We start from the raw sequence: 16314 nt of genomic DNA, 5'->3' as shown, positions 1-16314 counted from the left end.
AAACACTTATTAAAAAGTCCTTGGAATGTTTTTTGATTGCAGCTTCCATTTCTCCCCAACATAGGCTATGTTGGCTAGGGCTGATGAAAGCTACAGGCTAAAAGCATCTGCAGTATCACAGTTGTCTAAAGTGAACAATGAGTACTAGATTCAAAAAGATATTTGTCTATGGAAATGGTGCACATTTCCAACTGCAGAGTGCATTTAGTCAGAAAAGAGCATGTAGCTCTCTCTTCCAAGCTCCTAGCTTTTGGGGTAAGACTCAATGGAAGCCTACTGAATTTCAGAGATAACTAATGATCCTGTGATCTTACCTGTGGATAAGAAGAATGTTTTCTCAAGGCTTGATGCAACTTCTTCTGGAAAATAGCTCCATCCACAGCTATGAAAAAGGTGTTATTTATTTATTTATTTATTTGATATCAAAGCTTTCCCCCAAAATGGGACTTAAATTGGCTTACTTTATACTAGGTTAAAATACAACAGCTAAACCAATGTAGTACAAATATTAAGACAGCATTAATCAATCCAATTAAAACATTACGTTAAAACATTTATTCAAAAATAATTAAAACATAACTAAAAATAAACAAAATGTTCATTATATATTAAAAATAGCACACCCATAGCACATACTTCTAGCCCAACCAAATAAACCAACGGCTTATGTCCAGACTATTTAGGAGACCGTATCTCCCCAACTGAACCTGCCAGAACCCTAAGATCTTCAGGAGAAGGCTTTCTATTGGTCCCACCACCACAAAAGGGTCCCTTTTGGGGAGAAAGGCAGCAAAAATGAAATATAAATAAATAAATGGCTGAAAGCTTGTTTAAATAGGAAGGTCTTTTCCTCTCAGTGAAAAGAGAGCAGAAAGGAGGTCAACCAAGACTCCCTAGGAGGAAGTTCCATAAATCCAAAAGCAGCCACCAAGAAAGCTCCCTCCCATGTCTTCATCAATGAACCTTGGAAGGTGGTAGGAAAAGAAAGAGACAATCCACCCACAAAGATGTTAAAATTCTGTTCAGCTCATATATATAGGGAAATACATCCCATTAAGTAGTCTGGACCCAAGCCTTTCAGGGCTTTAGAAACAGCACTCTGAATTCTGCCCAGCTGAGAAAAGCTTTATTCACTGAATAACTAAAGGCACAGGAAGTCAACAAGAAAAGGATGGCAACCATAAGAGAAATTTTGAACCTGCTGAATTTTTGCTTGTTTTAAAATTGTTGGGAGACACAGAAAAACTGTCAAGCAAAATATGAGAATCCTGCAGCAAATAAAGATGGCAAGGGGGAAAAAATCTCTAGTGTCAAGTCAATAAATTACTGAAGATGCCACTTCTGTTCATGAGCCTTTCTGCATGAAACAGGCAGAAATGTATGAGCATAATTAAAACTCATAATGCATCACACCTCATCCTAGACAAACATGCATGAATGGACAATCTTAGGGGAGTTCTGTTAAAGCAGTTATTTCTCTATCAGACAATATATTCCTTCAGTGTCTGTGTCATTTTTACACATTTTTTCAGTTCACGGTGTTTAACAACAGGGAACTGAAAAACTATTGATTTTTGTTCTCTGTCTTGATTGCAAAAGCAGGGGGATAGAAAAAGCCTCTCTCTCTCTCTCTCTCTCTCTCTCACACACACACACACACAAAACTCTGCCTGTCTAGGTATAGTCTAGCACAATTCTAGTTAAACCTGAATAGCCAAGTAAGCACTTCTCCACAACTGCTGACAAATGTAACTAGAATTAAGACCACAATGTTGCACTTGAACATGTAAACTTTCTGTTAAAATTATTTTAGCAGAAAAAAGGAAGCATATCATAAAGGTCTATACCTATTTCATTCTGTCTTTCTCCAGCTTTCAGTGTTATTCCTCCAGTTTTGAGGAGTTGCCCAAAGACACCACCACTTTCCATAACTCCATCTTGGGGAACAGAACTTTTCTTCCCAGAGACCCGAGACTTCTTTGCCTCTAAGATGAAAACATATGCTGCATCAGACAAATGAATGTCATGCATGTGAGAGATGATTCTTTATGCACATAACTTAACTGAAAAATTAACTTTTATATCAAGAAATTCAGGCACTTTTCCAGGTCCCTAGGAAGATTAAGCCAATGAGTTGTACAGTTCAGGACAACATCTGAGATACTCTAGTAGCAGGAGCCCTGGTGGCATAGTGGTTAAATGCCAGTACTGCAACCATTCAATCACAAACCACAAGGTCGTATGAATCTTTCGCCTTTTACAAAGCACAAGGTTGTGGGTTCAATCCCAGCCAGGGGCTCAGGGTCCACTCAGCCTGGCATGCTTCCAAGGTCACTAAAATGAGTACCCAGATTGTTGGGGGCAATTAGATTACACATTGTAAATTGCTTAGAGAGTGCTTAAGTGCACTGATAAGCAGTATAGAAATGTACAGTGGAACCTCCACTACTGAAAATGAATTCCACCTATGCTTGAGTCCCATTATAATGAATGGGGCTCGTGCATGAGGTGGTGTGGCATACGCGGCGGCCACATGCACTATTTAAAGCATTAAAGCACGGCTTCCGTGTAAACCAGAAACTGCACATGGCGGGCCCGCATATGGAGTGGGTGCGCTGTACTTGCTATTGCTATATCTCAGAAAAGGAAAGCTGAAATCCAAACAGCATTTAAGTAATCTATGAATTGCAGTCACAAACTGAAAGTTATTGGATATGTTCTGTGAATTGAAAAGAATTAGGCTGACATCAATAGTGCTTAAACTCCTGTATCCATTAACACATACACTTTGGTAGCTATAGTCTAAAAGTATCTGAAGGGCCACAAGTTGCCTTTCCCTGATATACGCTGGGGCCTGTGCACACAGGTGGCACGAAGAGGCCTCTGGCCACTCCAGCCACAATTGGCCCAGGACCATGGTGACCACACGGCCCTCTCTCAAAGTGGGCTGCTGGCAGGAGCAGATTAATTCCCTCCTTTTTCCAGCAGCTCCAGGCCACCTTTGGTGGCCTTAGAGTAACTTCCAGCCACTTTGGGAGCATGTGTCATCTGTACATCACACCTCTGTGTGCCCAGAAGCTGCTTCTTTTGGCTTATCTGCTTTGAGCCTCTGGTAGCCAGACAAAATCTGTGGTCATAATAGGAGAAAAGTCTCTTATCTTCATCAGTTTGAATGTGAGACATAAGAGCAGGAGCAGTCCCAGGCCTGCAGCTCAGGAAGAGGTATGGTGCTCATTTCTGTCAGTGTGCTTGTGACAGACCAAATGTGTATCCAAAGTATAATGCAACATGGAAGAGCTATAGTCCTTTGCCCAGATTAGTGAAGAACATAAGTATCACTTGCAGAAAGCAGCAGCACCAACATAAGAGGCTTGGAACTCTTTGGAAGGACAATGGGACACAGTTAAGCTCCAACTCTTTTCTCAGGTGTGGAGGGGAAAGGGCACTGCACTTCTAAGCCCCTCTGATGTTCAGGGGGACCACTGTACCCGCATCTCTTTCTGGACGTAGGGGTCTTCTTGACAGGTTCAGTACTACTGCAGAATAATCCCCAGCTCTCAGAACTAACAGCACTGCTTCAGAGGAGACAGAACATTCACTATGGGAAGCACAGATATGAACTCTGTATAAAATGCAGGAGAATAAATTAATTCCCCTTCCTTCACCCTGACAAAAAAAGATGCTACACTTAACCACAAAGAACAGCTCGCTCTCTCTCCTTGCCCTCTACCTCTCCTGAGCATTAAAGAAACTATGCTAGGTTCTCTGCTTGGTAGCTTTGGTCAAAGAAAGTGAAAATGATAGTAAACCTTCTTTTACATACTTGGCAACTCTGTCAGATTTTCTGCACGGATACCAGATTTTGAGAATCTCCGTCTTAAATACATGGCAATAGGTATTGACGTATCCTATTACACAAACATTGGAGGAGAAAACATTAGAAGAGGTCCACAGCAAAGAAACATTTTTTTTTTAATTCTGCAAATAATTTGGCCACAAAGGGGGGGAAAATACAGATACTCAAGCATACCGCAAAAAGAACAATCTGGCTTGTCTGAATGATGTTTTACTTAAAAGAATTGCAAGAGGACTACTGTAGCATTCTGGTGAAGCAGAATATAACTGATGGATTTTATGCATAACTGATTAATGTATGTTGAATACATTTTCAGTCACGCTGTAGATGTAAGTTTACATTTTGGTGACCCAGACGGAGGCATGCTGCACGGAGCACTTCTGTTCGGATTCCAGCAATTCCATTCCTCGCCCTCCCAGTTTTCCTTTTTCTTTCTCTTCATCATTTCATGCTGACTTGCCATACTTCATTACAACTGGGTTGGCGTTTTCAGGGCAAGTGAGAGAAGGATGTATGTATATTTTGAGTGTGAGATATGCAGACATACTTATGCCCAAACTTGTGTGTGCATATTGCGTGCCTTCAAGTCATTTCTGACTTGAGGCTACCTGAAGGCGAACCTACCCTGGAGATGACCCATCCCATTACAGTAACCACAGAGATTGCAGATTTCCTAGAAAACCAGTCAGGGAGCCCCAACAGTGCAAGAAAGTTCAGCAAGTTTTTAGTAGCTGGCTGGCATCGGAGGAATATCTTCCAAAGGTCTGACATATCCTTTTATAGGGTTTCAAACAAAGAACTTCCAAGCCATACATTGACTGGTACATAGAACTGAACATAGGAGCTCCTCATTCACTCATTGGTTAAAAAACACACACATTCTAAAGCCCTCCATCAATCCTCTTCTCAGGACAGTTTTCACTCAGTGTCTCAGCCTGGCATTCCTTATTTTGGGCAAATGCAGACATCCAGGCACCGCTTGGGGCAAGAAACAGGCCCTGAATGACATGAAGAGCCGTGAGGATGTCTCTTTGACCTGTTCTGTTACTTATTACAAAACCAGTCCTTTCCCCTCATTTCATGTCAGGCATTCTAGCTATAAAACGTGTTAGCTATTTTTCTATTTTACTAATGTTTTAAATTTTTGTCCTCCTGAGAGACCCTAATCCAGGTGGACTCCCTGTCAGTGGCCCAGAGCCCCTGGGGATCCTCTGGTTGGCGCCACTGGGTCCCATGATGGCATTTCCTGAATAGATCTGTGGGCGGCTGCCACAGCTCCCACAGCCACAAAGTTCTGATCCCTCTGGACATCCTCACCCACAGTCTGCTATACAGGTCTGTCCCTGGGCTTCCCTCTCCGCCAAATGCATCTGAGGAAGTAGACTGAAGTCTACCAAAGATCATGCTTTGTATTTCTAATCTTTCACTTAGCCTCAAAGCTACTCCAGGATCCGATTTCCCAGACTAGCACGGTTTTCCCTTTGGATTCTAGAACAGTTTGATCCAGGCGACCAGAGGTCCTCCTTTTTTCCAGGACCTGTCCTCCATTTCAATCTTCTGTCCAGGAGGAATTCCAAAACGGTCCTCCATGCTGAACATGACTAAGAGGCATCGTTTTACATTCATGGCAAGCGTCTTGAAGTGTTCTTTGGGTCGCGTCCTCCATTTTCCGGACCCTGGTCCTCCAGTGTGGCCTGTATCCTCTCTTTCAGCGAGGCCCAAACACACACTGCAGAAATGACCCGGTCTGAGGCCGACTGGACTGCCCTGGCTCAGTGCTTAGCGAATCCTGGGAGTTGTAGTCTACTGTGGCCCCTGAGCTCTCTCTGACCATGTCTCACAAAACTACAGCTCCCAGAATTCCCTAGCTTTGACCCAGGGCAGTTGAAGCGGTCTCAGAATCGGTTATTCCTGCAGTGTGTTTTGGGCCTGAAAGTCTCAAAGGTGCCTTGACATACCCTCAAGAGGAGTAGCTTCGCCGCCTAGAAACTGACTGACTGACTGAAGCCCACTACGGAAGCCGAGGCAGGACCCTTCAGCCACCGCCACCACAGCAATCGCGCGCGCTCTCAAATGCTCCCGCCAACCAGCCAGGCGCCGGGCGGGTGATGTCACCGGGCGCGTCATGACGCAGGGTCGCCCTGGCCGGGCGCGCGTTGATGGCGTCACGCGCGGTGCTCCCGGAAGGGCGAAGCGGGACCAGGGTCTGGCGCTGCTGGAGGAGAGGCAAGTGCGGAGGCGGGCTCTCGGGTTGCCGCTTGTTCGGGTCCCAGTCTCTGGTGCCCTCCAAGATCTGCTGCGCTGCAGGCATCGCCCAGTCTGGGGCCGCCTTACCTGCCCTGGGTCAGTGCTAGGGGATTCTGGGAACTGTGGCTTTGAGAGAATCCCCAGAATTCCCTAGCACTGAGGCAGGGCAGGTAAGGCGGCCTCAGACTGGGCGATTCCTGCAGTGTGTTTTGGACCCATGTCTTTCCTAGATCAGACCAAGCCCAAAACCTCCCTGGAAGCCAAGGGGGCCAAAGTGAGGCTGTGGTACTTTGGACACATCATGAGAAGGGAGAACTCACTGGAAGAAACCCAATAATGCTGGGAAACAGGAAGACAGAAGGCCAGATGCCAGATGGATGGACTCTGTCAAGGAGGCCATGGGTATGACTTTGCAGGAACGAAGCAGAGCAGTGGGGACAAGGAGCCTTGGAGGAGTCTCATCCGCAGGGCCGCCATGGGCTGAGACCAATTCAGGGGGGATAACAACAAACAAAAGCATGAGTCTGCCTTCTCATGATGTGGCCAAAATAGCGCAGCTTCCACTTGACTATTGTGGCCTCCAGGGAGGTGTCTGCCTTGATCTCCCATGTGTTTGTCTTTTGACCATCCCCAGCATCCTCAGCACTCTCTTCCAGAGCCACATCTCAAAGGAGTTGGCTTTCTTCCCTGTCCAGCTCTCCTAGACATACATGGTGATGGGAGGACGGTGGTTTGGACGACTCTAACTGCAAGACTCTTGAATGTGTTCAAGCCGTGGATGGTTGAATCCATGGATATATGGAGGGTGGCTTCTCAAACCATAGCCTTCTCTGAAGGCAAATTAAAAGCAAGGTCCAGTGTTCATACCCCTCAAGTGTTTTTGCTTTCCCTCTCTTAAAACATGGCTAACATGTAACTTTTTTAAAAACCAGGTTAGGTGTATCTAAATGTGGAGGGACTGTTGGGGAGTTGTCTGGTTTAATAATACAGTAATAATAATAAAATAAACCTTGTATTTTCATCCCACTTTTCTGTGACAAGGCAGTCAAAGCGGCTCACATCACATTAAATATCCGCATTCAACATCATGCCCCAAATTCTGGTTTAGAAGACAAACCATGTATTCTTCAAGGCAACTCCAACTTGATTTCTAAGACAGTAATGTGCTGTGGATAAGACTGTGGCTGCAGAAGTGACTATAAAGACTGATTCGTATCTTGTTTTCTTTTAGAAGTTAAAGATTGAAGCTGATGCGCATGACCATAATTGTATTTAAACAATGAGTGAGCCAGAGCTGTTGTTGGACTCCAATATCCGACTGTGGGTGGTGCTTCCCATAGTCTTCATAACATTTTTTGTGGGGATGATTCGCCACTATGTGTCCATTTTGCTCCAGAGCGATAAAAAGCTCACGCAAGAGCAAGTGTCAGATAGGTAAGAGACACTTTCAGCTAAACATTTATTCTTAATAACTAAAAACTACAGCAGTTGATGTCAATATGTATTTATAATACTTAGAATTAAATTACAGTACTCGGCAAACATTTATTTACTTAAGGTGACTCTGCCACGGGTTTCTTGACAAGATTTGTTCAGCGGGGATTTTGTCTCTCTGTGTGGCTGGAGACTATGACTTGTCTCACCTAGCAGGTTTCCACGGCTAGTAGGGATTTGAATCCTGGTCTCAAGAACCAGCACTTAGACCACTACAGCACACTGATTCTGACCAACCATGTCAAGTGTATTTGTCAGTCTACCACTATGTCAGCACATTTCACATCTTCCTTATATTTCATACTCCCCTCCACCACATTTGCAGATACAGCTACTGATATTTGTAGATAGGTCTACTGATACATATCTACACATTTGTAGTTTTTTTTTCCTGATGCTTCACTCCATGGATTTGAAATGATGGACTGGAATCCACAAAGGTTTATTCTGAAATAAATTGAGTAATCTTAAAGATAAACCCAAAACCCCTTCCCTCACTGAGCATTACTTTGGAGACCATAGTGGGCAGAAAAGGGATTTCTTAATATCATTCCATACTACATGGTTTTCTAATGCAAAGGTAATGTCATTGTAAAAAACAACAACTGTGTATATGTGTATATTCTAACAACTGAAATAATAATAATAATAATAATAATAATAATAATAAACCAAAAAGTGAACATACAGTACAATAGTTAGATAAACATACTACAGTAGCTACAGCATACATTCATTTATCTGTTCATGTTTATGTTGGTTTTTTACCCAAAGGGAAAAAAACTTTTCTTAAAGTGGTTGTATGATCTTTGATTGTTGTACAGCTCTTTAGATGCTTCTGAGCATCTTTATGCTTTCGTACAGAGAGTCTCACTTTATATTAAAAAGGAAGTGTTTGAATCAGCCATCTATGGAATGGAGTAAAACATTTTTTCCTTTATCCATTTGAAAGCTGTAATTAGAGGAGGAATCAGTTTCTAAAGCAGCATTTGATGACCCTGAAATCTTGTTTAGTACTTATTGTGCTACTCTGCAACTGAAACGTATATGAATTTTATAGGTACAGTATATAGTGCTTGTGCAAGAAGTCTTTCTGTATTCCTCCTCTCCTTTTTCATATGTCTAATAATGGCTTTCTTTCTTGCAGTCAAGTTCTAATTAGAAGTAGAGTTCTAAGAGAAAATGGAAAATACATTCCAAAACAGGTATGCTTCCATGCTTTAGAATACTTACAGGTGACATTCGGATGAGGTATTGTTGTTGTGTTTTAAAATTAAAGGCTTGATTGTTCTCAGTCTTGGAATGTCAGTTTGCATAAGGCTCTTCCATTGTTGTTGTTGTTAACATATTATTAAATATGTTTACGCAACAGGCCTGAGCCTGTTGATATGAGCATGGAACAATGTACTTCCAAACAATGTATTTCTAAGGCAGTGAATGGTAATACCTGACACATGTTGATATAATGCAGTGATACAAGGCTATCTTGCTCGTGTGCCCCAGATATTTTTCAACTACAATTGCCATAATCCCTGACTTTGGGCCATGTTCATTGGATTTACAGGAAATTTGGTCTAAGATATCTGACTAGTATCAAGTTCCCTACCCCATATTAATCTATCAAAGACAGAATTTATGTTTGTGGCAGTTGTAGTAGTAGTAATACTGTAATCTTTATTAAATATAATAATTTTGATCCCACCTTTTTCCCAATCAAAGAGGCTTACAAGAGTTAAAACAGAGACAACTTTAAAATTACATTTGTCCCTTCACATTCACAGGGGCAGAAGACCCCCGCGAATGTGGAAAAATTGCAAATAACACCACACCCCAATGCCACCTCCACATAGAAGCCAGTTAAAAGGGATGGAAGGAAGAGGTATGGGTGCGCAAAGGCTCCTTTTTTGCCCCACCCTCCCATGCTTTTAGCCAGTTAAAGGGACAGGAGGGCTGGGGAAGAGACACGGGCATGCACTCTTCCTGGCTGCTCCCTCCCTCCTGGGCTTTTTTCTCCCAAGAGGGAGGAGGAGGAGAAGGAGGCATGTGCACCGAAGCAGACTTAACATTTGCAAATAACTAAGACCATGAATGCGGAGGGAGAAGTGTACATTCTGCAAAAGTTAAAAATATAATTAAACTATCAATACAATTAAAGCATATCAATTATAAAGAAGACTCTTGAAAGTACCTATTTCCATTTTTTGGCAAGAGTGCCCAATGATTTAGTATTCTGTTGGTAGTCATTTAGACTGGTAATTACAATGGGTTATTCCAAATGAGGATTATGCAGTTGCCGTGCCTTCCTCCCAGAATACACAGACCTACTGAAGACATGACTTACATTTTTAAAAAATTTCCCACTGCTGTTTCTGTCTTTTTTCATGACAAAAAGTGAGAGAAAGATAGCCCTACAGTGCCTTTTGATAGTTAGCACTAGAAGCAGGAAATATTACTGTTCCAGTGCTCCAAAACTGCATAATTCTTAATGCAAGCATTATATAGTTTGTGTATGTATGTGTCTCGTTTCACTCTTAACTTTTCTTTGTTAAAACCTGCCTTTTTTCTTTCAGTCATTTCTGATGCGGAAATATTACTTCAATAATCCTGATGATGGGTTCTTTAAGAAAACCAAAAGGAAGGTGGTGCCACCTTCTCCAATGACAGGTATGTAAGAAAACTTCTTAAGTGGGTCTTACTATTTATTATTATTATTATTATTTTATTATCTTCTAAAACATGAGCTGTAATAGGAACAGTTGCTTTGGTTTTGTGAATAGAAACAGTAGAAACAAACACCAGTTCAAAATATAATAAATGATCTTTGGGGTGCCAAAATAAACTTCACTTCCACCTCACTGTTTTTAAAAAAAGACTATTAAGATCAGTCAGGAAGTGGTGATGATCTCCCTGCTATTTCAAATGCTAGCTTTAAGAATAAAGTTTGCAGCTGTTTTGTAGACCTTACTTGTCTTTAAATTCAAGTGGAGCTTAGAAAAGGACTTGATGGGACAAGCCACATGTGTACTGTAAGGATCCTGCATATTTACATAGGGGCTGTACAAATGGCCCAAAGGGGTGGCCTCCAGCTGCCCCTTCTTTAGCCGGATCGAGGCCGTGGCAGCCGCACACCGCAGCCCAGAACCAGCCTTTCCAGGGCACTATAGCCACGGCACCGTGGCTTGCTGGTGCTCCATCTGCACTGCATCATATTAATGCAGCTCAGGAGGAGCCCCATGATGCGACACGCCATGTGAAGCAGCATGCAGCATCATGGCACCTTGGGGACGGAGTCAGGGTGTGTGTCATATGGATGTGATGCCCTGACTCTGCCCCCAGACAGGCCTTAACAGCTGGTCTGAACAGGACCTTAGTCAAGAGCAGATAAGTGTTAAAGCCACAGTCATTGCACAGCAGCAAAATAAAATATTGAAAAGAACATTAAATCAAGGTGACCTTTTCAGTTATGCTCAGAAAGTTTTCTTTGTTTTTTACACTAGGCTTCTCAAAAAGCCAAGAATACAGTCAGTGTCTTACTGTTCATTAATCTGAACTGTTTTTGATTTGCAGATCCAACCATGTTGACAGATATGATGAAAGGGAATGTAACAAATGTACTACCTATGATTCTGATTGGTGGCTGGATCAACATGACTTTCTCAGGTTTTGTCACAAGTAAGTGTCAGACTAGAAAACTAAATCTTAGTTGTTTGGAGGCTCTGTGTGTCTCTTTGGCAAACTGTTGCATTGTCATAAGAGGCCTTGCTTTTGCATTTAGTTCCTGTGATAAGGATTTACTAATTTCCTAAACAGAGCATGATCTGATTTAGCTTTATTTGATATATGTTTACCAAACAAAAGTTCAAAATATCTCAACAGCTGATAAGCCTTTGAACTGGAATATTTGAAGCAATGAGTTGTCCGTTGATCTCAAATTGGGAGGGTTCTAGTCCTTACTTGATCATGAATCTTACTGTATCCAATTGGGTCAGTCGTTGTCTTTTAGACATACCTTCCCCAGGAGTTGTATTTTTGCCGTATAAATCTAAAATGCATAAGTGTACCTTGCAGAATATTATTGACTGTAGAGCCAATGTCACTAGAGAGGATGGAATCTCCCAGGATTGGTGAGAAGGTAAAAATCTGTAGAGCTCAAGAAAAGGAACAAAGCACTGCCCTTGTGTTGGTTAAAAATAGAACAAATGTTAAAGATAGTTTTGGTCTTGAATTGATTTGCATATTTGATTTTATTTCAATTGAATCCATATCTTGATATCTGTTTGGAATATTCCATGGTTTATATTCTCCCTCATTCCAGTTTAGATACTTATATGTATTCTCTCATACTGTTTCCAGGGATAATCACCTGAAAAACAGAATAACAGTTAAAACACAACTAATTTGAATTCTCATTTAAGTTTTACTTAAGAATATAACTTCGTTGCGTCCAAGACAACTTTGAAACTGCCAGGCTTGTTAAATAGTACATTCACGTACATCCATTGTTTTTTGCAGCTAGCATTGGTGGGATACAGACCGCCCCTTTGGGGCAGCCTGCTCCCGTCCCTTTCCCCGACAGATCGGGGCCTCAGCTGCCACAGCGGCAGCCCCAGAGGCCCCAATCCGCCGCTTTTCCTGACCTCCAGGAAGCAGTAAAATGCCGCTTCCCCGCAGCCTGGAAAGGGGTGTCGATGGGGCTTCATGCCCCAAGGACACCCCGACAGCGGCGGGGAAAGGGAGAAAGGGGCCGCTTGGTCCCTTTCTCTCTGTATCGCTAGTGCAGCCGTTTAAAGGCCGCGCCAGTGATACATGCGGCGGAAGGAGCTCCAAAACGGAGCTCCTTCTGGCACCGCTGAAAGGGCACCATAAGTGCCCTGCAGCAGCACCAAGACATCACGTCCGCGCTGTGCCATTTGGCTGCGGTGCAGCCAAGACATCATAATGTCAGTGCCCATGTAGAAAGGGCGCTGCCATTACCATACCGCGGCTACGTACTAGGGTTGCGGGGCGTCTGGAATGGACGCCCTGAGGCAACACTAGTATACATCCAGGCCAGCACCTTGTGCCGGTCTGGATACCACCCTTGTTACTACAATGTGCTTTTTAAAAAGAATTAGAATATGTTTTGCAAAAACAAGTAAGCACTGGACAATCATACATTATTGTGTGAGATTTGAGAAATAGTGGTCTTGAACAAGTCACTATTTCTCAGCTTCTGTTTCTTGTCTATAACAAGGAAATAGTGTCTTGCCTCCCACTGGCCTGAATGCTACTGTTAGTCCTTTGGGAGTAGACCCCATTTGACACAGGGAATACCCAAACACAGTTGGGCTGGCATCCTGTCGCCATAGTTATTTAGCAGAATTTCTTGTGGTTTTTGTAAAAAAGGTGGCAGTGGTTGGAATAATAGGCTTTACCTTATGCTTTCAGTCCTTGATGTCACTGTGGCCTTGTGGAATCCTATGCAAATTGTCTTCAAAGAATTTGGCCAGGATGAGCCAGTCTGAACTGAGTTTAAATCCTGCTGCAGGGCTTTACACAGCAAGTTTTTATTTTGGATCAGGCAAGGGCAGTAATCCATACTCTTCAGCTCTAAGAATAATTCAGCTACTGTAAATCCTCCCCATCCATCTGAACACTCTTGTTCCCAATAGGCAGAAAATACAGAAAAGGGGGAGGGGGCAACATGAGAGGTTTATGGGGCTGCCATAAGTCAAAGTTGACTTGAGGGCCCCTAACAACAACAATATGGCTAACTAAAAATAGGTGAAGCTTCATTTTCTAATGATTTCAAAACACTTTAAAATGGCTTCAGTAAAATAAAAATATTTTTGTAATTGTTGCTGTACTTATTCTTAGGACTGCTTCATGGGAAGCCACTTTATACCAAGGCAACCCTTTAAGCCATCTAGCTAATTTTTTCTTCATTGACTCTAGCATTCCAGAGTGTTTCTCTCAGCTCTACCTGGAGATCTCAGTCTCAGATCTTTTTTTACATGCAAAACATGTGCTTTATACTGATCTGTGACCCTTCCTTCCTGTGAAAAGTGTTCACACTTTTAAAAATAAAAGATCTTATACAAGAGACATAAAGTGTTTGCTGCTTTTGAGGAAAACTAGAACAACATCTAGCACATTTTCTGAACAGTGTCAGTAAAACGTTTTTTTAAGCACCTCCTGTGGTTTACCTGTGGTATCTTTAGCTGTTTTCTCTGTGGTCTTTCCTCATGACATCTCAGTCCAAAACTGCTTTGCCGCTCTTTTCACCAGACCATATGACATCTTGTCCTGACTTTCTATTCCTTTCAGCATCAAAACACCTTATGTTTCAGAACATGCCAGAATATCTTTTCAGACACAGTTTCTAAGAAAAAACATTTTATTAACTCTTAGTTGTAATTCTTAAAGCCGAAGCTTGTATTCATATTTGTCTTTTGTTTACCCTATGCATTTTGTTTCAAAACTATTGAGATTTCAGTTTTGAGTTCCTTGTAGTAAAGACTTCTGTTAGTTTATGTTTCTCTGTAAAATAATGTTGTACCTGCATAGTCAATGTTCTGACCAGCCTTTTTGTTTGCTCACTTTTTGTAGCCAAGGTCCCCTTTCCTTTGACGTTGCGTTTTAAACCAATGCTACAACAGGGTATTGAGTTGCTTACTTTGGACGCATCCTGGTAAGAGTTCTTCATTATTAAACATAGTGAAAGCTACTACAGAGTCAGCTATTCAGCATTCATCTATTTAAGTGACACTTAATCTCTTTGATTTGTTAGGGTAAGCTCAGCTTCTTGGTATTTCCTAAATGTCTTTGGGCTTCGAAGCATTTATACTCTCATTCTTGGCCAAGACAATGGTAAGCTATTGCTGTTTATTTAAAATTAAATGTAGTACTTGGCCTCAATTCTATTGGTTGTCCTGACTAGACTAGACTGAATCAGGTATTGAATCATGTTAGTCATCACTTACATGAACTTCATTGATTTATTTAAATTACTCTATTTGGAACTGCCAGTAGGATTAAGGCTCTTATTTGCTGTTTTAATGGGGCAGTAGAGAGGTAAACACATGCCTAGTGACCTGTTCACCCACCTTCCCATGGAAGATCTCTCAGGAATTTTATTTTGATTGAGTCAAACTTTTAGCAGTTCATCTGTTTAAATGAATGCTTGCTCACTTCAGTAGCTTTAATTAAAATAGTTAGAATGCTAGGTTTAAGCATGTTCCCAAGCAGGTTATCATTTGTATTTGTAGATAAAATGCCTTTCTTGCATATGAAGTCCTTTCTGACTGTTAGCTTTATCTGAGATTATTATAATGCATCTTCTAAATTCTGGCTCAGGTGCCAATATCAGTAACTGTAGCTACCAAACGTTGTGACATACTTCATTGCTAATGAGGCAGAATGCCTATTATCTTCAGCTTTTTAAAGCTGATGACTCTTAGATGTCTTGTGTCTGACTAATTTGCTGAATACTACATGGTACTTGCTTGCTTCCCCCCTGCTGAGAATGACACAGTATTGATCACCTTCGGGAAAACACCTTCAGTTCATAGTCTTTGTACTAGTATTGTATAAAGCAAGGGTGGGAATCCTGTGTCCCTTCAGAATGCTGTTGAACTGCAATTACCCAGTACCAGCAAGGCCAGTATTGCTGTCCAGCAATATGTGAAGGGCTACATGATTCTCACCTCTAGTGTAAAGTATAACATGAGTCCTCTTTTTTATGTTTGCAGCTGCAGATCAGTCCAGAGTAATGCAGGAGCAGATGACAGGGGCAGCCATGGCAATGCCTGCAGACACTAATAAAGCTTTCAAGGTATGAGTCTTTCCTCAGTTGAAATGAGCTCCTCAAATTTAATGTGATATTTCTTCCTTTTGTTAAATGTGCAAGGAACATACTTCAAAAGTAACCATACCTATGAAACATGGTAGTTAAAAAGAGTGGCTCTCAAACTTTTGACCTTCAGGTATTTTGCACTTCAACTCCTAGAAGCCCCTGCTATCTTGGCCTGTGGTCATGGATTATGGGAACTGAAGTATAAAATTGCTGATGAAGTTGGAGAACCACTGCCATCAAACACATGTGTTAACAACTTATGCTGAAGAATTTATTAGCCTAGGACAACAGTGAGGCTCAGCAGGCTTGGCCAGTCCCCATTAGGCTCGAACTACAGGCACCTCCAGACAAGGTCAAGAGAATCTATTATACACCATAAATTAGCATGTCAGAAAGCAACCTAGGGTGGAAATTTTTTTTGTATAGGAAAACTTTAAATTATGTGAAGCCCATTAGTAAAACCTTGACACACACTGATCACACTAATGCAGAAGTAAGGAACTTCAAGTGATGGGATTGAATCACTTCCTCTTGGGATCCAAATCCACCCCTTTGGTAGTTCCCTGGATGGCCACTCCCTCTTTTCCATTACACCATTCTTTAGTGCTTTCCCAGCTTTTGTATGGGATATTCCCTATTCCCAAGGATTTCAATGTGACTGAGGAGTGAAACAGATGGGCAGCTTGAAGCTACCCTTGAGAGAGCCGGCTTGGGGCTGCAGCAACCGCAGTCTGCCTTTTTGCCAGCCAAAAAAAAAAAAAAGAAGTGGCGAAATGCAGCTCCTTTTTGAGCTGGCAAAAAGCCAGCTTTTTCCACCCCACTGCAGCTTTATGGCACTCCTGCAGCATGTAAACACCGTGCCGCTGAAACACCCTGAAGCTGG

General features: G+C 42.0%; 2 protein-coding genes across 5 annotated transcripts in view; one reads left to right on the top strand and one right to left on the bottom strand.

The window, feature by feature from the left end:
• The window catches only part of FANCD2 (FA complementation group D2), a 66145-nt gene extending 60206 nt beyond the window's left edge, over nucleotides 1-5939 (bottom strand). For 3 of the 4 annotated variants that reach the window (XM_042449951.1, XM_042449954.1, XM_042449955.1), the window contains exons 1-4: nucleotides 5815-5939; nucleotides 3824-3908; nucleotides 1848-1985; nucleotides 315-382 (exon numbers count right to left, since the gene is read on the bottom strand). In XM_042449951.1, coding sequence (XP_042305885.1) covers nucleotides 315-382; nucleotides 1848-1985; nucleotides 3824-3887 — 270 coding nt within the window. In that variant the 5' untranslated portion in view covers nucleotides 3888-3908; nucleotides 5815-5939. Of the gene's footprint in view, nucleotides 1-314; nucleotides 383-1847; nucleotides 1986-3823; nucleotides 3909-4030; nucleotides 4217-5814 lie in introns of those variants that run through there. The other variant, XM_042449953.1, reaches the window with a different exon arrangement.
• Nucleotides 5940-5952: 13 nt separating this feature from the next.
• The window catches only part of EMC3 (ER membrane protein complex subunit 3), an 11775-nt gene continuing 1413 nt past the window's right edge, over nucleotides 5953-16314 (top strand). The window contains exons 1-8 of the mRNA XM_042449960.1: nucleotides 5953-6082; nucleotides 7335-7537; nucleotides 8745-8802; nucleotides 10168-10261; nucleotides 11165-11269; nucleotides 14186-14267; nucleotides 14367-14446; nucleotides 15328-15410. Coding sequence (XP_042305894.1) covers nucleotides 7383-7537; nucleotides 8745-8802; nucleotides 10168-10261; nucleotides 11165-11269; nucleotides 14186-14267; nucleotides 14367-14446; nucleotides 15328-15410 — 657 coding nt within the window. The 5' untranslated portion in view covers nucleotides 5953-6082; nucleotides 7335-7382. The remainder of the gene's footprint in view (nucleotides 6083-7334; nucleotides 7538-8744; nucleotides 8803-10167; nucleotides 10262-11164; nucleotides 11270-14185; nucleotides 14268-14366; nucleotides 14447-15327; nucleotides 15411-16314) is intronic.

This window comes from Sceloporus undulatus, chromosome 2, assembly GCF_019175285.1.
Source record: "Sceloporus undulatus isolate JIND9_A2432 ecotype Alabama chromosome 2, SceUnd_v1.1, whole genome shotgun sequence".
NCBI classification, from domain to species: domain Eukaryota; kingdom Metazoa; phylum Chordata; class Lepidosauria; order Squamata; family Phrynosomatidae; genus Sceloporus; species Sceloporus undulatus.
The sequence above is the reverse complement of the archived record's forward strand: the minus strand, read 5'-3'. Positions and strand labels throughout refer to the sequence as shown.